Here is a 23928-nt window from a genome sequence, read left to right as displayed (position 1 = left end):
ACTTTGGAGTCAGGCAGCCTAGACCTGTTCTGTTCAGACAACACAGAACTGTGGTTCTAGTCCCTGACTCTCTCTTACTATCTCTGTGACTCGTCCTTACTAGTTGTAGGCAAATGACAATCTCTCTAAGTTTCAGTTTTCTAACCAGTAAAATGGGGATAACGGTAGGTCATTTCTTACAACAAACGATGGAGCTTAGACGAGATAATGTCTATAAAGCCTGCACCAGGTTCCTAGAACACTGCCCATGCTCTACAGGTAATCCTGCTTCTCCTCTTCCTTTTTCTGTTTCCCTCTCCCAGCTCCCTCTCTCTCCTTCTCATTCTTATTTTCTCCACTGAGTTTTTAGAAAAAGAGAAAACTAGAGGTTCAAGCTTCAGGAAAGATACTGCTGTTTCCGATTTGGCTTTGATTGCTGTGATTTTGTGACATGGCCTTAGTCGTAGATGTTGGCCCTGGCTGCTTACCAACATTGATTTTTTTTTTTCTTGCTGTTTCTCTGCAGGAAGGATCAGAATGTTCTCTCTCCAGTCAACTGCTGGAATCTCCTCTTAAACCAGGTGAAGCGGGAGAGCAGGGACCACACCACCCTGAGTGACATCTACCTGAATAATATCATTCCTCGATTTGTCCAAGTCAGCGAGGACTCAGGAAGACTCTTTAAAAAGGTAAGTAGCTGTTTCTTGTCACAGAGATACTTGGATGGAGCAATGACACAATCTTGTGAATAAGAGAAAGAGTATCTTATTGGCACACCTGAAAGGCTTTCCATTGGTCATTCCCTACTATGTACTTGTGGAGAAAAAATATAGAATTGGCGTGCTTTTCTTCCTTTCTCAGCTGAATTAATAGTAGCCTGAGAAAGTAGCGCTTTACAAGGTACAAGCCTGAGACCGGCAGCGTAATTCACGATCTGCATACATTAATAATGGCTGTGTTCGGTCTATTTCCCTCAGTGATTTGTGGATCTGCTTAGATTTGGGGACCTTTGATGTTGTTTCATGTTTTCCTCCTCCAGTTCATTTAGCAAATTCATGTATGTTTATGTTTTTGGTTTAGTTCTCTTTCCAAGTTCTCATCTGGGCCAAGGTGAACTCATGAATTTGGTTGTTCTTATCATGACGTATCTACATATCTTTAACTTTGGATGCCTGAATGCTTTCTGAAACTCAGTTGTTGGTCACAGTTCCTTGGGTGTAAGTTGAAAAATTTGACCAAGGAAAAAACTCAAAATTAATTGTGATAATCTTAAGAAATTTATGCCAAATTCACCTTACCCATCAGCAGTGGAACTAGCCTCTTGGAAACTCAGGAACCTCTTTTCTAAGCTCTCTCAGCCTGAGCTCTCAATGGAGTCATTTCTTCATGACTTTTGGTTACAAATGGTGGCAAAAGCCTCAACCGTGTTACATGATATACCATGTCTAATACTCAAGCTCAGACATCCCCAGAAAACTTCTTAGAAGGCAAATAATCTTCCCACAAGTTATAGATATACAGAAGAAATATAAGGTATTTCGTTGGTTTCATATTTGGGAATTCATTGGTTTCCAGTTGACAAAATCCAGTGTTAAAATTTGAGGTTGGGAGAGAAAAGACTTCAATAAACAAGACTGTGGTCGATAAGAGCCATAGCTCTTGGTCAGTTTTCCAATTCTTAACAGGAGGAAGTTTTCCAGACAGACCTCACTAGGTCTGGAGTTAGAGCCCAGTTTCTTCTGTTTATATCAGCATGAAAAAAGAAGTGATTTAGAATATTCCATCTACATAAGTGCATCTGTGAAGGGGCTTTCCCTGTGTCTTAAAGACAGGATATTAAGGGTCCAGTCATCCGACAGTGAAAAGAAGGGAGAGAAGGATAACTCCTCCCAGAGCTCACTGGCTATTTTTAGCGGCCCGGCTGTGCTCTGATTGGGGCCATCCTTCATTTAGGGTGAGGGTACTTTTCACCATCTCCTTGGTTTCCAGCATCTGCTCTGGCTCGCTTGTCATTAATTTGAAGTATTCTGCAACACTTGGTAATGTGTGTATGTGACTAAAATGAATGACTGTAGTTAATAATACTGTATTGAACACTGGAAATACGCTCCGAGAGTAGATTTCGGCTGCTCTTTTCACACACACAAAAAAGGTAACTATGTGAGGAGATAATATGTTAATTAGCTTGACCGTGGTAATCATTTCACTTTGTATATGTATGTATATCAAATTGTCATGTTGTACACCTTAAATATATACAATTTTTATTTAAGAAATTATTTAAAAACCTACTTAGGTGGAACTTTGACAGTAATCAGATACCACTTCAGCTCCTCTCTGTGACCTTGACAGCCCATTAGACTATCTCAAGAAGGAAAAGGTTGACTGATGATTTCCTCCTCCGTTTCTCTGTTCCTCTGAGAGAAAACTTCTGTGAGAGATGTTCAGCTATCTAGACTTCACTCAGTCTCCCAGCCCCCTTTTCTGCCAGCTTTAGAAGGTTCAAGAAAAACCAAACTGAGAGTCTTATAGCCCCTCCAAATCTCAGCAATCTTCATGCCGAAGACAGCCAGTTGTCAAAGCACAAGTATTCCTAATTCCTCAAGAACCATTCACATTTCAGCCAAGGCCTGAGTGCAAGCCATGTGTGCAAGACATGGAGCATTTGCCCCTCCAGAAGGAAGATCCACCCATGGGTGATACTCCTGGTTAGGATCTCAGGGCGGATGTCCTTAAGCTGTGCATTTCTATGCTGGGGGTGTAAGGAAGACTTCCTAGTTACTCTCAGGACTGTTTATAGGTTATATTTCATTGAAGAAAAGTGCACACTTGATAGGCTTACAGCTAAATGCATTTCTACAAGCTGAGCGCTCCTGGTGGACAGCTCCCAGATCAAGACAGAGTATTTCACTACTCCAGAAGCCCCTCTCATGCTCCCGTCTAGTCATCAGGGGCTTGGGAGGAGTCCGCCCCCAAGGATAACAACTGTCCTGACTTTGAACAACAGAGATTAGTTTTGGTTGGTTTCCTACTTTATATAAATAGAATCATACAGTGCGTATTCTTTTGTGTCTGGTTTCTCTCATTCAACGTTATGTTTGTGAGATTTATTCGTATTCTTGTATATAGTTGCAGATCATAGGACTTTCCCTTGACCTTTATAACTTTTTCTCTTTAACTTTGTAACTTTATAATCAATTAAATTATTATTGATTAGAGATGTGAATAGGATTGTTACATAGCCAATGCTTACTGTCCCACAGGGTGAATAATCTCTTTCTCTCTCTCTCCCTTGGGGTCCAATGTAGGCAGAGAACGCTGAGGTGGAAGCTGGCTTGGCTGATCTAAACAGTAGGTTAGTTCTGTTTTGGCTAGATGAGAACCTCCTTGCTTTCTAGTATTGGGCAAAGACGCATTCTCTCTCCGTACCTTAGTTTTTCAATCTCTTTTGTTTAGAATGTGTTGTTCATGAAGAATTAGAATCCCACTGGTTAAGTTACAGTGGTCAGGTAAGATATGTGAGGAATGTACCTGGCCGTGCTGTTGGTTGTGTGAAGCTTCCCGGAGCTTGCCGTGTGCCGTCCGAGCAGAAGCCCTTTTCCGAGTGACCCTTTCTCCTGGGCTCAGCTCTGCTAGTAGCTCTGAAGCCTTGAACAATTACTTCTCTCTTCTGTGCCTCAGTTCCCTGAAGTTTAAAAAAAGTATTTGGGCTGGATGATTTCCATGCTGCCTTCGAAATCTCATATACTGTAATTCTTTGATGACAAGGATATCCTACACTGGGGGCTTCCTTCTGGTTGTTGGGTGACCTTTGTTAAATGGTGATAGATAAATTGCAGTCCCCGAGATAAGGACAAACAAGAGTGGGTATGGGTTTGGAGAGGGGCCTAGCTTATGCAATTGAAGACCGAATTTCTTGAGAAATGAAGCATTGCTTCAGATGCTGTTATCTGTCATGGCCAGCAACCAAGAGATGCCAAACTGGAATCCAAATGTATAAATTAGATATACCTTTTACTTTACCTGTAAACTCGGTTCCAGCAGCAAAAGGAAAATCGACATTTCTCTGGAGATAGGCTTCAGAAAAGATACCTTTATTTCTGGTTCAGCTATGAACACCTATGAAAATCTACCTGAGTTTTGTGTGAATTTGAATTTATTTGTCACTGGCAAAAGTCACGAGTTTTCTTCCTTTTTAATTCTTTTTTTTTAATCTATAAAACTTGATGATTCACTGGCAAAGGTTGTGATAATCAAAACTAACATTTTTGAACATTTATGTGCCAGGTACAGTGTTAAGCACTTTATATGCATTGTCTTGTTTAATCGTTACAATAATTCTACAGGGTACTCACTGTTATTATCCCTGTTTTGTGAAGGAGGAAACTCAGGCTTAGAGAGATGAGGCAAAAAAGAGGTGAGGCTAGTATTTAAATCTGGTCATCTGGTGCTAGAACCCAGGTTTCCATTTCCATGTTCCATTAGGACTCTCTAGGTCTGGTGTGCAGAGTAGAGGGTATTCTGGGTTTTCTCACTCTTTTCTGTAGAATCCAGATGTTTCACTTAGTTACAGAATTAACCTAACCTTTTCCCTTGCACACAAACCTTTAAGGGGTATGGAGGTGTTGACCATCAGCATTGGGTTGTTTCTCCTACCTGGCGTCTGGGCAAGCAGCTGGAGGTTGGGAGTGAAATAGGGCAGTATATTTTTCTCCTCAGGGGCAGAATCTCTAGTAAGAGAGAAACAAAGACTCATTAAATGTGAGAACTGGCCAAAAATCTGGCCCACAGCTAATTCAGCTAATCTGTGGGTGTCAAGGTAGCTGCACAATTGGCCCCTCTATGCTGCTGAACCCCCGTAAGGGATGCTCCCTGCTGGCCCTCTGGTTTGTGGTTATGTGTGTGGGACATATTTTACATTTTGCATGAAGCCATGCTGGAGATTCCTTTAGCTAAATATAACGTCTAGAGAAAGTAGCCTCCTCTCCACAGCTTCGAAACAGACCCACTTTGTCTAGGGCTCCAGGGGAAATTGAGCCCATTTGGTGCTCCTGACATCTCCTTTCGTGTAATGAAAGCTCAGTCTGTCTAACCTCTGTTGGAACCAAGGTTTGGGCAAATATTATTGCTGCCAACTTCATTTGTTTAATGTGGTGGCTTCGAAAACGGTGGCCAAACGCTGCCAAGTCTTACTCCCAGCTCCATGTCATCTCTGTAAAAGGCATGTTCTAAAGAATCCCACTAAGGATAGAAATAATTTTTCTCACTTTTTCAGTTTAAACTGAAATAAACTTGGGTGTGCTTTTTCCCACAGGGGAGAGGACGATCCTCTTCTCTCTCCCTCCTTTCACTTAGCTGGAACACACAAAGTACTTCTGACATTGCTTTTCAACTCACTATTTCTAGCCCTTCACAGCTGCTCACACTTAGCCTTGGAAGCCAGTCAATTCAGACAGCCCGAAGACTCTCAATTGCATGCTGCTTTTTGCATTATTCCAGTTAACCAGACTCCTGTTTTACCTTTATTGCCCTATGGTTCTGTGGTGGAAAGTCAGGTTAAGTTGGGAAAGCTAGGTCAGATTCCCAACAGACCAGCAGTGCTCAGCTTTGCCCGTGTGTGAGAGTCACTTGGGGAGTTAAAAAAAAATCTTAAACATTTCTTAGGCTATAAAAGGCATGAACTATAAAAGAGAAAAACAGATAAATTGGACTTCATCAATTCTTGGACTTTTACTCTTGGAAAGATATTGATAAGAAAATGAAAGACAAGCCACAGACTGGGAGAATATATTTGCAATACATATAACTTAATACTGAGACAAACTACCCCAAATTTTGTAAATGGCAAAAGGCTTTAATAGACGCTTCACTAAAGAAGGTATATAAATGGTCAATAAACACATGAAAAGATGCTCAGTATCATTAATCATCAGGGAAATGCAAATTAAAACTATAAGGAGTTATGCTACATATTCACTAGAATGGTTAAAATTAAAAATACTGACAATACCAAGTGTTAATGAGGATGGATGGACTTCTTATATGTTGCTGGTAAGAATGTAAAATGGTACAACCATTTTAGAAAACAGTTTGGCCGTTTCTTATGAAGTTCAATATGTACTGACTGTATGACCCAGCAATTGTACATCTAGGTCTTTACCCAAGAGAAATAAAGACGTATATCTACACAAAAACTTGTACCTGAATATTCATAATAGCTTTTGTTGTAGGCTGAATAATGGTCCTCCCCAAAGATGTCCATGTCCTGATTCCTGGAACCTGTGAATGTTACCTTATCCATATGAGACTTTGCACACATGATGAATTTGAGGATCTTGTGATAGGGATATTATGCTTGGTTATCCAGGTGGGCCCTTTATGCAGTCAGTAGTGTCCTTATAAGAAGGAGGTGAAGGGAGATTACAGACAAAAGAGAAGAAGGCCATGTGATAGAAGCTGAGGGAAGCAGAGTCATAAAGAGAAGATGCTAGGCCACTGGCTTTGAAGATGGAGGAAGAGGCATGAGCCAAGGACTGCAGCTCTGGATGCTGGAAAAGGCAAGGAAGTGAATTCTCCCTGAGGCCTCCTGAGGGAATGCAGCCTTGCTGCCACCTTGCTTTCAGCTCAGTGAAATTGGTTTTGGATTTCTGACCTCTAGAACTATAAGAGAATAAATGCATGTTGTTTGAAGCCACCAAGTTTGCAGTAATTTGTTATAGCTGCCATAGCAATCCAGTATTTTATTCATAATAGCCAAAACTGGAAACAACCCAAATGTCCATCAACAAATGAATGGAAAAACATATTGTAGTGTATTCATATATGAATACTACTCAGCAATAAAAAGAAATGAAATGCTGATAGATAGATAAGGTAGATAAACTCCAAAAACATACTGATTAAAAGAAGCCAGACACAATGAGTACATTCTGTAATTCCACTTATATGAAATTTTAGAAAAGATAACTCTAATCTATAGTGATAGCAAGCCAATCAGTGATTGTCTTGGGGCCAGGGTCGGGTGAGGGGTTGACTGCAAACAGACACAAGGGACCTTGCGGGGTTATGGAAATGTTACATAGCCTTGATTATGGTAGTGGTTACATGAGTGTGTGCGTTTGTTAAAACTTATTGTATGGTACACTTAAAATGTGTTGGTTTATTGTATATAAATTATGTGAAATAAAGTTGATTTAAAAGATGATTTTAAAATGCCATGCCAAGACCCCACCCCAGGGCAATTGAATCAGTCTCTGGAACGGGACCTAGGTGATTTTTGCACAGGGCCAGTATTCAGAACTACTACCGTGGATACTCTGGTTTCCATCTTGGGGAAACCCAAGAGCACAGAGGACATCTGGAGCTGTAGGATCCTGCCTGTCTGTGTGAGAGCCATGTTTGCCCCGTAGCAGACAAAGTTGAAGCGTCTAGGCAACCCATTGCTATTTCCCTACTTTATTCTTGGAGGGTGACAACGGGTAAATCTGGCTTCAGATAAATAAGTCACACTGCAAGAAGTGGGAGTTGCAGGAAGTGTTCTGAGGAAGAAATGTAAGAGGTTCAATTAAAACCCTTCTCCAGGGCCCTCAGTTAAACATGTCCTTTTCCCATTAGCAGATCGGTCACAAGAGAATTGCCATGACCAGTCAGAGTTCCTTTGGCACACAGGAAATGGGTCTGGCAGTAAAAGAGGAGAGCAGAGATTTGAAACTAAACGCAGTACACGTTACCTACCTACCTGTTTATCCCCTTTGGATTGGGATAGGGTTTCCTACGGAGGCTTTGAGTCCAGCTGTTGGGCATGTGTGGGGAGAGAGGTGATGGTACTATAAGGAGGTATGTTCTGTGGTGGTGCTGTCGTAAATAAGAAAAGGAGAAGAAGTGACCCACAATGCTGGTAGAGTTGAATGTCCCTGGTAGGTACTGTAGATTGAATGAATGGAGAAGGAATGGATCTCCCAAGATTGTGTTCTTCCTTCTTGAGAAAGGGTTTAACTTGGAGACATCTTTGGCAGAAGGAGGAGATGTCTGATTCCCCTCCCTCTCTTCCTGCATCCACCCTCCCCATCCTCACCGAGCTCAGTATCTGTTATTGATTGAATTTCCTCCACATTATAACATGGTCACTAACACTGCGCACTAACCGTTGTGCGGTGCTTTACAGACAGCTGTTCCAGTTGCCCAATTTATCTTGTTGGTAGTAAAAATCTGTTCTGATTAATTGAGCTTTATTCTTTCATATCTGATGAAGAGATCCTCTTTAGAGAAAAGAATAGGATGTGAAGTCGAGCTTGTCTGAGGAGGGGATGGAAGGCTGCCAGGCACTTCAAAGGTATCTCTGCTGATAAGGGGCATCAGCTTTGCTGCCAAAGCCGGCACTGAGGGGAGCTTTGCAGCTAGCGCTGTTTGTGGTGTTTTAGCTTTGGTTTTTGTGACACCAGGTCAGCAGCATCTGTATCCTCTCCCTTGGAGCTTCTCTCTGGGTGGTCCAGACTTTTTTGGGGCTTAGGAAGATTCAGCTCAGAGGGAATGTGTGCATCAAAGATATCTGCATTCTTTTGCTTCAGTTAGTTTATATCTTTGTATTTTTGGTCTTTTAGTTCTTGAGTATCTATCTGCCTTTTCTAAAAGAGCCCAAGGTGCTGTGTTTAGAACATTCAAAGGTATAGTGGTACTTCAATCTTTATGAATCAAGGGATGATTACAAGAATCTGAAAAAGAAAAATTAAAAATATGGAGTATGGGAAAGAGAGGTATAGTGGACAGAAAACAAAAGTGTCCAAATGCAACCTTGTGTAAACTAGAAACTAGAAAGCTATGCTGTCAGTAGGTATGTTAGTGATCACTATACAGACAGTATTATGCTAGATGCAAAAAAGAGCTTAAAATCAAATTGAGGAGGGAGATTTACCCCCCCAGGAGCTTAGGGCTTTTCAGTCCACTTAGGGCTCCCAAAACTTCCTGTGGGATGATGATGACAACAATAATACTAATAACAAGCTTTCATAAAATGCCTATTATAAATATTATACACTTTAGTAGGCCCTAAATGTATGTTTTCTCTAATTTTTTCATGTTTTTTGCGTTTTTTTTCCCTTAACTTTTTAAAACTATGTAATTAGCATCCAATAAAGGAAAGGATATTGCCAGTAGCCCACAAGCCACCCTTTTGCCCCCTTCCATTCAGTACCCCCCGAAAGGTAGCCAGTATCCTGACATCTGGCACAATATAAGCAGTTGCCAGTTTTTTTTTAATGTTATATAAATGGAATCATGTGCTATTCTTTCAACAATTTAAATGTGTCATTCTTTTGTTTCCTGGCCCCTGTTGTTTCTAATGAGCAACCAGCTGTAACTCTAATTGTTGTTTGCTTGTATTTAATGTTTTGGGGGTTTTAGGGACTGCTTTTAGTGCTTTTTCTTTGTCTTTGGTTTTTAGCAGTTGGACTGATGAGTCCGTGTGATTTTCATTGTATTTATTTGACTTGGATAAGTACAATATCCAAATATCCTGGATCTGTGGGTAGTGTTTTTTCTTCAATTTGGGAAAATTTCTGGCACATATTTTTCTGTCCCATTTTCTCTTCTTGCCTTGACTCCAACTGCACGTTTGTCAGGCTGCTTGGTACAGCCCCGCAGGTCATTGAGGCAGGTTTTTTGTGTGTGTGCTTCAGTTTAGATGATTTCTAAAGTTCCCCAGTCCTTTCTTTTGTTGTGTCCAATCTGCTATTAATACCATTCAATAAATTTTTTAATTTCAGGTGTTGTGTTTTTTAGTTTTATGATTTCCATTTGGTTCTTTTTCAGTTTCCATATAACTCCTGAAATTTCTCCTCTCTTCACTCGTTATTTTTAAAACATATTTGGCAATTATTTAAAGAGTCTTAGCTGCTATTTTCAATGTCTGCATCATCTGTGGTTCTGTTTCTATTTATTGATTGTTCTCTTGACTGTGGAACACATTTCTTTATTTTTTCACATCTGCTAATTTTTTATGACACATTGTACATTATAGATGGTGCATTGTAGACATTCTAGATGTGCTTATCCTCCCCTGAAGAGTGTGAAGCTTTACTCTAGTGGGCGGTTAAACTCCTGGTTGATGACCTTGAACTTGTGGGGAACTGGTTTTATGCTTTGTTAAAGTGGGTCTACTTTGGTTTTACCCTTAGTCCTGGAAAGTACTCTATACACTTAAGGCTTGATCTTTCTGGGGTTTCCAGGGAAGGCCCAGGCTGTTTATCAAACCCCTCTAACTTGGCAGGCTTTGAGCTCCAAGTTCAGCCTCCCCTACAGTGGGCAGCAGCTAGGATGACCAGTGGTCCCGGTTTCCCTGGGGCTGAACAGGTTCCTGGGGCATGAGAATTTCAGTTTTCTCCATTCTACTGTCGATGGCATTTGTATAGCTTCATGTTTGAGGCTATTATGAATAATGCTGCTATGAACATTATATTGGAAGGTTCTTTTCCTTCCCATTGTATAGTCGAGAAAATTAAAGCTCACGTTGGTAAAATACTCTTCTGTAAGACCAAGAAGTTGGTGACGTTGGAATTTGAATTCCCATGTTCTTTCTATTATATCACCCTACCACCTGTGTTTCACGTTTCACGTTTCAGGATTTATAGGTGGTGAACCTGGTCACAAACTGAGCTCTAAGGATAGTGCATTCAAAACCTGCTTCTCTCTCTTTCTCCCCTCATCCCTTTTCTTTCTCTCTCTTCCTCTCCCCCTCCCTTTTCTCTGCCTATCCTTGTCCTGTTACTTTTTCTCCTCTCTTCCTCCCTGCTCTCAATTCTTTTGAATAAACTTTTTAAATTTTATAGTTCATGTGCTTTGTAGAGAATTAGAAAATAGAGGAAGCAAAAACATAATAAAAAAACCAAATCGTATTGTACATACTATTGTGTAATCTGTTATTTTAGTCAAGCTCTTCACTTTTCCATCTTAGTAAATTTTCATCTCATCGGATACCCAGGCTATGTAAACATTTCCCTAATTGTTCTTGACAACTCGTTTGCCCAGGCCAGTATCTAACGCACACTGGTTTTCTCTCCCTGAGTCTCCTCTGCTCTAGTACTGTTCCTTTTCCATAACACTGATTTGTTGAATAGACCAGACCAGCTGTCCTGCAGATTGTCCCACCTTCTAGATTTGTCTGGTTGCTTCCTTGTGTTGTTGTTTAACTTTTTCCTGTATCCTCTGTATTTCCTGTAAATTGAAAGTTGGTTCTAAAGGCCAAATCTATTCAAATTATATATTTTTGACAATGCATAATAGGTGATGTTGGTTACTTCATGTTGCATCATGTCAGGAAATGCATAATATCTAGATAGCCCACCAAAAGTGATACCAATATTGATTTCCCCAGATTAGGGTGATGACAGTCTGAACCCTCTGTATGGTGTTGTCATACAAATGTTGGGTGCCAGCCCATTCAGTCATTCATCTGATGATTTTAACATCAATGATAATTCTAGCCAAGTTACTTTTCATCCTCTCTGTACCTCTTATCCTTGACCACGATGCCTCTCTGAGAAAAGAAGACGATAATTAATACAACTCATCAGGCACCATGTGAATAGACGGTAGTTTGTAAAAACTTATTACTCCTGGGAGAGACTACACTAATGGTGTGGGAAGCTGACTAGGTACCAATATTTTATTATAAGATTCACAGCAATAATAAAAATAATAATTCTAGCTAATACTAAATGAGTGCTAACCATGCCCAGGGACTATGTTAAGTACTTTACATGTATGAACCTATTTAATCATCACAACGACCTTTTAAGATGGGTACTGGTTTTAACATCTCCATTTATAGATAAGAACATGGGCAGAGGGGTTAAGCTCTTGACTCAAGTTATACAGCTGGTTGGTGGCCAAATCGGGATTTGAGCCTAGGCAGCCTGCCGCCCCTGCGTCATCCTTTCACATCACCATGTTCTGCTGCCTCGCATTTTAGAAAGGTTGCAGTCATTCTATTGGTAAGCCAAAGGGCCAGTGCTTCTGCAAGGAATTAACGGCTTGTGCATTCTGCAGTCGTACGTTTAGATGCTTCTGCCAGGCCAGTATTTCCATTGTGCTATTCTGATTCAGCTTCTTGCCCAGCTTGTCCAGACAGAGTAGGCATCTTTGATTTCAGCCTGCCTTCTTGCAGGACTGGCTTCTTTTGATTCTCCTATTTATCGTTGTCAAGAGTTTTCCTTTGCATTTCTCCCTTTGAATTCATGCTTGTCTGAGCATGAATTTTATTTAAAATGAGAAAGAAATTAAATTCTCCTTCTTTTGAGATAGGATCTTCAGTTTTTCCATGCTCTTCTTCTTTCCTTCAAGAGAGATACTGGACTTTCTCATCTTTTGGTTTTTCTGCCTTATCCTACCTTTGTTTGTTTTCAGGCTCAGCTCTTGGGTTGGTTTGGTTTGTTTCCTTCTTTTACTCCCTGCTGCACAAATCATTTGGGTCTGTATCCAGCTTTTCCTAATGTTTACTCAACATGAAACTTCCAGTTATAGTTTAGTTGTAGTTGTCTGTGCTAATTCCTGTCTTCAGGAGACCACAGGAACCTAGGCGCATCTCTCCTTGTGGTCTCAAGTGCTGCTGGAATCATCCTCTTGGTGAACTAAGTGGTTATTATTAAGGCCAAGGGACAGGACTGAGAAGTGACATTTCCTGTTTTTATTTTCTGTTTCCTTTGATTTTAAAGCAAATAAAAAAACGCTGTAGCTTAGATTCTTTTCAATTGTAGAAGTAATACATGTTTTTTCAAGATATTGTGGGGAAATCAAAAATAATAAAAAGAAAATAATGATTACTTAGAATTAGTGTTAACGTTTTGGTGTATTTCCTTCCAATCTTCTTTTCTTTGCACACTTTTCTTTAGACAATTAGGATTGTATTGTATATTAAATTATGTGTAATTTTTTCATTTAACATTTTTTGTCAGCGTTTTTCCATATCATTACATCTTCTTTAAAGATGTTGTTTTTATTTTTTTGTTTATTGTGGTATAATTCACTTACAGTATTGTGTTAGTTTCAGGTGTACAATATAATGATTCGACATTTGTATACATTGTGGAATGGTCACCATAATAAGTCTAGTTACCGTCTGTCACCTTTCAAAGTTAATACAATATTATTGACTATGTTCTCCAGGCTGTAGATTACATCCCCATGACTTATTTATTTTATAACTGGAAGTTTGTACTTCTTAATCTGCTTCACCCATTTCACCTCCCCACCAACTCCCCTCCCCTTTGGCAACCACCAGTCTGTTCTCTGTATCTATGAGTCTGGGTTTTGTTTTGTTTTGTTTCTCTTGTTTATTAGATTTCACACATAGGTGAAAGCATGTAGTATTTGTCTTTGTCTGCTTAGTTCACTTTGCATAATACCGTCTAGGTCCATCCATGTTGTCACAAATGGCAGGATTTCATTCTTTTTTATGGCAGAGTAGTATTACAATGGATAAAGAAGATGTGGTGTGTATATATATAAATATATATATATATATCTTCTTTATCCATTCATCTGTTGATGGACACTTAGGTTATTTCCAAGTCTTGGCTATTGTGAATAATACTGTAATGAACATAGGGGTGCATGTATCTTTTCAAATTAGTGTTTTTGTGTTCTTCAGTTGGATATCCAGCAGTGGAATTGCTGGATGAAATGGTAGCTCAATTTTTAATTTTTTGAGGAACTTCCATACTATTTTCCATTAGTGGCTGTACCAATTTACATTTCCACCAAGAGTGTGCAAAGGTTCCTCTTCATCCACATTCTTACTGGCACTTGTTATTTCTTGTCTTTTTGATAAAAGCCATTCTGTCAGGTGTGAGGTGGTATCTCATTGTGGTTTTGATTCGCATTTCCCTGATGGTTAGTGATGTTAAGCATCTTTTCATGTGCCTGTTGGCCATCTGTATGTCTTCTTTAGAAAAATGTCTCTTCAGGGCCTCTGCCCATTTTTAATCAGATTATTTTTTTTGTTATTAAGTTATATGAGTTCTCTATATATTGTAGATATTAACCCCTTGTTGGATGTATGATTTACAAATATTTCTCCCATTCAGTAGGTTGCCTTTCATTTTGTTGATGGTTTCCTTCACTCTGCAGAAGCTTTTTAGTTTGATGTAGTCCCACTTGTTTGTTTTTGCTTTTGTTTTCCTTGCCTTTGGAGGCAGTTTCAAAAAGACATCACCAAGACCGACGTCAAGGAGCCTACCACCTACGTTTTCTTCTAGTTGTTTTATGGTTTCAGATCTTACATTCAAGTCTTTAATCCGTTTTGAGTTAATTTTTGTGTATGATGTAAGATAGTGGTCCAGTGTCATTCTTTTGCATGTGGCTGTCCAGTTTTCCCAACACTATTTATTGAAGAGACTGTCCCTTCCCCATTGTATATTCTTGCCTCCGATGTCACAAATTAATTGACCATATATGCGTGGGTTTGTTTCTGGACTCTGTTTTCTGTTCTGTTGATCCATGTGTGTGTTTTTATGCCAATACCATACTGTTTTGATTTATATCGCTTTGTAATATAGTTTGAAATCAAGGAGTGTGATGCCTCCAGCTTTGTTCTTCTTTCTCAAGATTGTTTTGGCTCCTCTGGCTCATTTGTGTTTCCATATAAATTTTAGAATTATTTGCTCTAGTTCTATGAAAAATGCCATTGGGATTTTGATAGGGATTGCATTGAATCTGTAGATTGCTTTGGGTATTATGGGCATTTTAACAATATTAATTCTTCCAATCCATGAGCATGGGATATCTTTCCATTTATTTGTGTTGTCTTCAGTTTCTTTCACCATTGTCTTATAGTTTTCAGTGTATAAGTCTTTCACCTCCTTGGTTAAATTTATTCCCAGGTATTTTATTCTTTTTGATGCAATTGTAAGTGGGATTGTTTTCTTGATTTCTCTTGCTGATAGTTCATTATTAGTGTATAAAAATGCAGCAGATTTTTGTATATTAATTTTGAATCCTGTAACTTTACTGAATTCGTTTATTAGTTCTAATAATTTTTTGGTGGAGTCTTTAGGGTTTTGTCTATACAGTATGTCATTTACAAATAATGACAGTTTTACTTCTTCCTTTCCAATTCGTATGCCTTTTATTTCTTTTTCTTGCCTAGTTGCTGTGGCTAGGACTTCCAACACCATGTTGAATAAAAGTGGGGAGAGTAAGCATCCTTGTCTTGTTCCTGATCTAAAAACATTGTTTTTATTGACTATACAGCATTCTATCTTCTGGTTATCCCACAGCTTATTCATACATTTCTTAGGGTTCTTTGACTCTGTTGTCTTGACTATGTACTGGACCATGTTCTAGTACGTCCAGAAGTGATCCAGAATTTCATTGGCATCGTCTTAGAAGTCACTTGTTTTGGGGTGTCTGAGTGGTCTGTGCTTTCATTTGGAAATACCCTACTTCCATTTGATATAAGGCAAGGAGAGAGGGTTTCCCTCCCTTCTTCTTTCCCTTTTTTCTTCCTCTTCTATCTCCTTTATTGTCTCTGAGTTCAGGTGGGAATCTAAACCTCAGAGCTATGCCTGAGCCTGGGCTCTGATGGGTTCAGTGGAGTTCTTTCACCATGCTCAGTTTCAGTTTCCTCATCTTTGCACTGAAGAAAATTACTCGTTCCCTCACTCTTCCTTCCCAGTATGTTCTAGAAATTAGTAAAACTTAAGAAAAAAGTGATCTGCAATTATTAAAAAGACAAAAGGTAAAAATGTTGGTGAGGGTGTGGAGAAAAGGGAACCCTTAAACACTGTTGGTGAGGATATAAATTGATATAGCCACTATGAAAGACAGTATGCCAGTTCCTCAAAAAATTAAAAATTGAACTACCATGTGATCCAGCAGTTCCACTCCTGGCTATATATCCAAGGAGTTGAAATCAGTATCCAAAAAGATATCTGCACTCTTGTGATCATTGCAGCATTATTCACAATAGCCAACATATAGAAACAAGCAGATGTCCTTCAGTGAATGAGTGGATAAAGAAAATGTGATATATGTATATGCAATGGAATACTATTCAGCCATAAAAAAGAAGGAAATCTTGCCATTTGTGACGAGATGGATGAACCTGAAGGGCATTATGCAAAGAGAAATAAGCCAGACACAGAAAGAACAATACAGTATGACATCACTTATATGTGGAATGTGAAAAAAAACCCCACTAATTTCATAGAAACAGAATAGAACGGTGATTGCTTGAGGCTGGGGGAGGGGGAAATGGGGCAATGTGGATCAAAGAGTACACATTTTCTGTTGTAAGAAAAAGTTCTGAGGATCTAATGTACAGCATACAGTTAATAATACGGTATTATGTACTTGAAAGTTGCTGAGAGTAGGTCTTAAGCACTCTCACCACACAAAAAATAGAGTTAACTATGTGAGGTAATGGATGTGTTAATTATCTTGATTGTGGTAATTATTCCACAGTGTATATGTATATCAAATCATCACGTTGTACACTTTAAAGATATACAATTATGGGGCTGGCCCCGTGGCCGAGTGGTTAAGTTCGCGCGCTCTGCTGCAGGTGGCCCAGTGTTTCGTCGGTTCGAATCCTGGGTGCGGACATGGCACTGCTCGTCAAACCACGCTGAGGCAGCGTCCCACATGCCACAACTAGAAGGACCCACAACGAAGAATATACAACTATGTACCAGGGGGTTTTGGGGAGAAAAAGGGAAAAATAAAATCTTAAAAAAAAAAAAAGATATACAATTATATTTGTCATTTCTTCCTCAGTGAAGGTAAGAAAAGCAAGTGATGTGCAGAGCTTGGTGTGTTCATGGAGAAGAGTGTGCACCTTGGGCCTCCTCCCCGCTAGGGGGGTCTTTGTCTCTCTAGCTGGTCTTTGTTAGCAGTGTGTTATCACATAGGGTAGAAGGGAAGTACAGACGGCAAACTGGGAGATCCAGTCTCCAGCTTTAATCAGCTCTTCTCCAAAGCCAAGATAATCTAAGCCTTCTGCCCACATAAGCATCACATCCTTTCCTGCCTTGCCTCTTCCCATGACCTTCTTTTCCTTTTGATGTTCATTTTGAGGGTGGAGAGTAGAAAAAATCCTTCTCTTTTTGCAGCTCTCTGAGTCAGTGGCCTTTCTGGGCATTTGAGTTCTTAGGCAGGAAAACTGCATAGCCCACCTGATTCTTCTTTCAGGGGCTCTTTAAAAAGAAAAGAAAAGGAGCACTGCTTTATTTAAATCCAAGAGCGTAAGTACCACTACCATTTCCTTCAGTTCAACTTCAATCAAAATATTATTTGATTGCCTGTAGTTGCCCAGTATTCAAATACTGGGTACTATAAAAGGGCTGCAGGGCAAGCTTAAAACATGATTTAAGACCTTAGATTTCTTACATCTCAGTTGGATAGATAAGCCATAGACTCCAGAAGCAGGTTACAACTTAAGACATCAACTTAATGAGTGGTACAGATAATTAGTTGTCTATAGGACTTTGGAAAAGGAACAGATCTGTGAGAGGTGAGTCAGGCAAGCTTCATAGAGGGGAAAGAATTGGGTTGATGTTCTTTTAATTATATGCTGCCAGGATTCTTAATTATCCATCCATTTCTTATCTTATGGAAATATCTTTTGAATATTTCCATATTATCTGGTGCCAACTTCCTCTCCTGCCTCTTTGTCCCCATTAGATCAGTCTGACAGCAGCAAAGGCTTCCTCTTGGCCAGCAGTGGGAGAAATATGTGGGATGAGCTTGGAGCCCGAGTGTGGCGAGCTTTGAATGCTAGCTCGAGTTCGAGCTACTGGTCAAAGAGACCCATTGACCATTTTAGGTAGGGCAGTGAAATATTGAAAACTGTGATTTATAGTGGCTTTGGTGGCAGTATTCAGTATGGTTTAGGGTGAAAGAAATTATTTGGGAGCCTACTACAACAACTCGGGGATAATAGAAACCAGTTCTTGGATAATGGCAATGGGAACTGAAAGAATGAGATTTACTAAGAGGCAAGGAAGGAAATTAAAATAGTACCAAGTGACCTAACATAAGGTGAAAGGAAGTAAATGCTAGAGAGGAATCAAAATTCATTTAGTAATTCAACAAAGTTTACAGTGTGCCTCTCATGTTCCAGGCACCACGGTAGGCACCATAATACAGCAGATTACAAAACAGAAAAAGTCCTTGGCTGCATGGAGGATATTCTGGTTGGAGAAACAGACAATATACAGATAAACCAGAAGACGTATAATATATCAGGTGATGATAAAATAAAGCAGGGTAAAGAGGATGAAAGTGCTTGGGGATATTGCTGTTTCATATAGGATGGTCGGAGAAGGATTCATTGATAAATTGGCATTTGAACCAATTCTCGAAGGAAATGAGGGATTTTGCTGTTTAGCTCTCTGAGAAAGGTATTACACGCAGAGGAAACAGCACTTCTAAGGCCATGAGATGGGAGTGTGCTTGTCTGGTTAGAGAAACAGCAAGAAGGCCTTGCACAAAGTGGTCAAGAAGAGTGGTAGGAAATGTGGCTGAGGAATGGGGGCAGGCTGCATCAGGAAGGGCCTTGGAGACCACTGGAGAGCCATACAAGGATTTGGGACAGAGGAATGATACAATCTGAACTCCTGTTTAAATAGGATTATTCTGGCTTCTGTGCTAAGAGAGGACTGAAAGAGGAGCACAATGGGAGCAGGAAAGGCAGACCAGTTAAGGAGGCTTGTATGACTATTTCAGGCAGGAGTTGGTGGATTGGAATAGGGTAGTAGATGCGGAGATCATGAGAGGTGGTCAGATTCTAGAATGTATCTTGAAGATGGAGTCAACAGGATTTGCTTCTGAATTGAATGTGGCATGTGAGGAAGAGAGGAGTCAAAGATGACTCCAAGCATTTGGCCTGAGCGATTGCAAGTTGGAATTGCCATTTACTGGAGAAGTATGTGAAAGAGGCACTGATTTTAGTCCAGCCCTGTAATTAGTGAAGAGTCTAAGAGCCAGCAAGCAGTGACTTGCCCTAGGTCACCCAGGTAGGTAGTAGCAGAGGTGGGACCTAACGTACCAGGTCTTCTAACTTTTATCCGGTGCTCTCTCCAGAACATGGCAGCACACTTCCTGAGTTCAGTTTTAGACATAGCAAAGTCAAGGTTTAGCAGGGGGTAGGGCTGGAAGGGAGATCTGAAAATTAACCACATAAAAAACTGATAGTTGAAGCCATGAAAGTGAGTATTCAGAGAAAAGAGCAGTTGAGGCCTAGAGAGAGGACTTTGACGAGCCAGCAAAGAGGAGAGAAGAGCAAATTAAAATGGGCAAAAGGAAAATGAGAATAACCTGGCTCCTAGACCCTCGGTGGGAAGAAGACAACTCAATCGGAGGTACTCTGAAGGGGTCAGGAAGGGTGGATCTGAGCAAATGCCGTGAGATTTGGGTTGGGGAATCTTGGGAAACTGGTGTTCTCAACGTAACCTCCACTCAGTTTTTAAACGCTTCTCTTATCCTTTCAGCTAACAGTGAGAAGGACTACATCCGCACAAGCCTGAGACAGGGAGTTAAAAAATCCCTTCCAACTCTAGCAGTGCCTTCTTGTGAGCCTTACACAAGGATTGACCTTCCCAGACCTCTTTGTGCCCGTCTGTAAACTGAGTGAGAAGCATCTTTTTGCCCACTTTGCCTCTTGGAAATGACGTGAGGATAACTATGAGAAAGGATATGAAACTGCTTTAGAAGAGAAATGTTACACAAGTCAAGATGCCCTTTTCTAGTTGACTTTAACAAGTTTTTAGAATTTTAAAAAAATTCTTGATAGAGTCATGGAAAACTTTGCATTAGGGATACATTAAATGCGGAACACTTGACCAATAAAATAGATATTTCTCTTTGAAACAACAATGTATTTCAGTATCATTTTGATTAAATCTTGCTTAATTGCTATGTCCATTAGATTTATATCACATCCTGCCTGGGTTTTTCAATTTAATTTAATTTAATTTTGTAGTCACTGTTACCCTAACTACAAAAGACTCCCCCTGCCCCCAAGGCCACACAGGTTTTCAAGCGTTTGTAGGTTAGCATCCATCCCTCCGATGAAACACAGGGCGAGGTTTTCCATGCTGAGTTCTTGAGCAGTCTGTCTCTTTCCGAGCGCAGGCTGAAGCCCCAGTGGAGTTTGATTTTGTCCTTCCGGTCCCCTTCACATAACAGTATATGAAGAGCAGGAATGGAAATTAATTGTACCTTCTGGCATTATTAAAGTCATCAGTGCATCGTATCCTCTCCTGGGCCAGGGAGATTAGAGAGGGTGTTGTAATCAGAGCAGATGATTTCTGACACCCGGGATGAGCTTCCTCCCCAGGTTAGATGTAAGGATGTGATCTGAGCTTGTTGCCTCCGGCCTGATACCACATAGCTTGGGGCTATGCAGAGTCTCTGCCTCATCCTCCCGCCAGCCCTGGAGGAAAGCCAGGCTCCTGCTCTCTCTGGATCAGAGGTCTCTTAGGTAGAAAATCAGGCCTCCTCATTGAAGACTAGTGTATTCCAACTGCTCATTCCTGAGCAAGATGCAGTCAGGTGTCGGTTAGGTCGGGGCCGAGAGTCACACCTTGTTCGGGTTCAACCTGAATGAAAGAAAGAGTTGCGGTGCTGCTCCCTGGTGATTCAGTTCATTAGCAAGCATTAATCACCGCTTTCCCCAAGCACCACGCCAGGCCCAGACAGTCTGCCTGCATGCGTGCTGTGGTCTTTGTTGGTTTAGAGGAGAGAGGCCCCTCTTGTAGTTTATGAACCAAAAAAAGCCCCTGATCTGGGAGTGAGGGTCTTGTCCCAGCTTTCACACTGACTCACAGTACGACCTAACTTCTTAACCTGCCTAGAACTTGGTTTTTTAATATGTAAAATGAGAGTTTGGACTAATCTTTCTAAGATTTCTCCCTTAAATTCTGTAATTATGTGCAGGAATTTTTATGAAAGTACTTGGTAAACCATTAAACTCTCTACAGATGTGGGGTATTACGGTAGTTCTTAGTATAGACAGTGTGTTCACTCCACACATAGTTATTGAGTTCTGACTCTGTGTGACACATTGCCAGGTACAAGGAAGGTGGCATGGTATGGCCCCTGACCTGAGCACAGACTAGTGGGAGAAACAGACATACAAATAAGCAGTGATAATACAGTGTAATAATGGGTTCTTCCGTGGAGGAAAGCACGAGGTGAGGTGTGCCTTGTGAAGTCCTTTCAATCTTAGGATGGAATGGGAGTGGAGGGGTGGTGCATAGGGATTCCTCGGAGATGAAACAGCTTATGCAGAAAACAAGGGCTTTAGACAAGTGAGTAGTGATCTGGAACTATAGGTGCTGTGGGTGAGGATTGCTGAGCACAGGCTTGTAGGAGAGGGCAAGTGATGAAGCTGAGGAGGCAGGCCGACCTTGCATGCCACACTCTGAAGCCAGCAAAGGGGAAGCCTCTGTAATGTTATTGTTGTTTTATAACTTTTCATTTTGAAATAACTTTAGACAGAGAAAAGTTGCAAAAACAGTACAAAAATTCCTTTATACCCTTCCCCCAAATTCCACTAATGTTAAAATTTCATATAAGCACAGTACAATGATCAAAATCAGGAAATTAACACTGATACATAATCATAATCTACTGATCTAAATCATATTTTACCAATTGCCCCACTAATGTCCAATTTCTGGTTCAGGGTACTGTTCAGGATCATACATTGTGTTGGTTTTTTTCATGTCTTTTTTTTTTTAAGTATGCTTTTTTGGTGAGGAATATTGGCCCTGAGCTAAGTTGTGCTGTCTCCTTAGTCTCCTCTACTCACTGAGAATTCGTCTGTCTTCCTTTGTCTTTCATGACTGACACTTGTGAAGAATGCTGGCTAGCTATTTTGTAGAATGTCCCTCAATTTTGGTTTGTCTCATACTTCCTCATGGTTAGATTCAGGTTAAGCAGTTTTGGCAAGAATACCATAGATGTGATACTGTGTTCTTCTCACTGTGTTCTGTCAGGAGGCACTTCCTGTTGATTTGTCCCATTCTTGGTGGTGATCATTTCGATTACTTGGGTAATGTCGGTGTCTGCAGGTTTCTTTACTGTAAGCTACTGCCTTTCCCTTTGCACTGCAGGTATCTTGTGAGGAGAATCTTTGAGACAATGTAAATATCCTCTTTCTCCTGCTCCTTTGCCCACTGCTTTTTAGCATCTATAGATGCTTCCTAACTAAAACAATTCTGGGAATGGGTTTTACCCAGAGAGTACCATGGACAGATTTGCCTGTTAGAAACGTTACTCTGAAATGTTTGGATGTGAGAGAGATTGGAAAAGCGAGAACAGTTGCAAAACTATTGTGATAGTTCGTTAGAGAGATGATGGAGCCCTGAATTAAGGCAGTGGGAGAAGGGATGGAGAAGATGGGAGAGACATTCCAGCTATATGTGGAATCAGTGAGTAGGGCTTACCTTTTGTGCTAGAGATTTAAATGCTGGAAAAAGTCTGAGACAGGAAAAAGATCACATTTTCTCTATATGATCAAGTATCTATATACTTCTGGGTTACTCTCCTAAGAACTAGAGTAGTTGACTTTATTAAATATATTGTCACTCTCATTAAATGAAGCTTTACAAAGTGCTTTTCCCTGGACAACTTCAGACCCAGTTCCTTTTGTGCCTCCCAGAGCCGTGTCTAATCTTCAATGCAGAGTGCTCAGCATTTTGTTATAGGCTATGGGAAAATGAGCTTTGTTTCTCCATGTCCCAGAGGCTGCCTCCTTTCCCCAGTTTTCTGCCACTTGCTTGCTTAACTGGTATCCTTCTTTCTTGGGTCAGAATGAGTACTCTGCCCTAACACAAAACCTGGAGCTATCGGCCATAGTCTTACGATTTGACAGTATCAGGGAAGCATTTCTTATTGGCTTTGCCAGAAAAAGGGAGAAAATATGCAAGTCAGCAAAAAGAGAGTGGGAGGAGGTCAAAGGCTGGGCTCATACTTTAGGAAGCAGCGTTGGGGAGATGTTTGTTTACTGGAGGTAGTGAACTTTTTTAGTACAGCTTTGCAAAGGAGGTGAAAAGCTCTTCAGGTTTTTCATGACTGGAGGTTAATTGGGTTTGTAGAGTAACATGAGCACTTTGGGATTAGCCTAAGCCTTTAGTTGCTCCTGACCCCAGGCCGGTTGCCTACTCAAGTGAGGCAGGAGGAGACGGAATTGAGCTCAAAGTTCTTTTTGCTTCAAAAGCCATGAAGGATACCCCCTCTTACAGTCGGGAGTCCTCCTTGCTGGGTTTCTGAAAATCCCCCCATGGGTTATGAAACAATAGCCCTTTGACTGTATTTCTGACCATGGTGATGTGAGCTGATTGAACTGGCAAGTAGATAATGGAGGCAATGGGTTATATGTCCCAGGCGGGAGGTCGTGACAAAATGGGTCTGCGGCTGAAGAGAGGGATTTCAACACATATCCACCTTAGTTGCTGAGATGGCTTGTCTGAGTTCCCTGGACCTGTCTCACGCCCTCCTTGAATAGATTTGACTCCTTCTGGCCCAAAAGACTCAGGCCTCAGGGGCTCAGCTGGGCATCCACAGATCAACTCAGAAAAGTGATGAGCAGGGAGGCCCTCTCTCAGAGACACCACAGCGTAGGAGAAGACCATCAGACTAGGAATTGGGTGGCCTGGGTGGGGACCCAGGGCTCCAGATGGTTTCTTTGTTTATTTTTCTTACTGATTTAACTCCCTACCACAATTTTGAGATTCTCTTCTGGATATTGGTTGTGGTCTAGAGAAGCAGCTAAGGAAGGCAAATCTGATTTTTAGGTAAAACAATTGAAGTTTTCAGACTTTGCAAAATTATGGGTGAGTGGAGCAGAGACTAGGAGAGAAAGAGCAGGCATAATTGTGACAATGAGCTCTCTTTTCTAGTTCTGCATTCTAGAAACAGTGCTCATGAATAAATCCTGCCTTTTTTCTTTGC

At 40.6% G+C, this 23928-nt stretch overlaps 1 protein-coding gene across 12 annotated transcripts in view; it reads left to right on the top strand.

Moving 5' to 3' along the window:
* SRGAP2 (SLIT-ROBO Rho GTPase activating protein 2) overlaps nt 1–23928 on the top strand; it is a 236382-nt gene that overhangs the window by 121612 nt on the left and 90842 nt on the right. For all 12 annotated transcript variants that reach the window (XM_014829094.3, XM_044758283.2, XM_044758282.2 and 9 more), the window contains one exon: nt 506–668. In XM_014829094.3, the coding sequence (XP_014684580.1) occupies nt 506–668 (163 nt within the window). The remainder of the gene's footprint in view (nt 1–505; nt 669–23928) is intronic.

This window comes from Equus asinus, chromosome 25 (assembly GCF_041296235.1).
Source record: "Equus asinus isolate D_3611 breed Donkey chromosome 25, EquAss-T2T_v2, whole genome shotgun sequence".
Lineage (NCBI taxonomy): Eukaryota > Metazoa > Chordata > Mammalia > Perissodactyla > Equidae > Equus > Equus asinus.
This window is presented reverse-complemented; position numbering and strand designations above follow the sequence as displayed.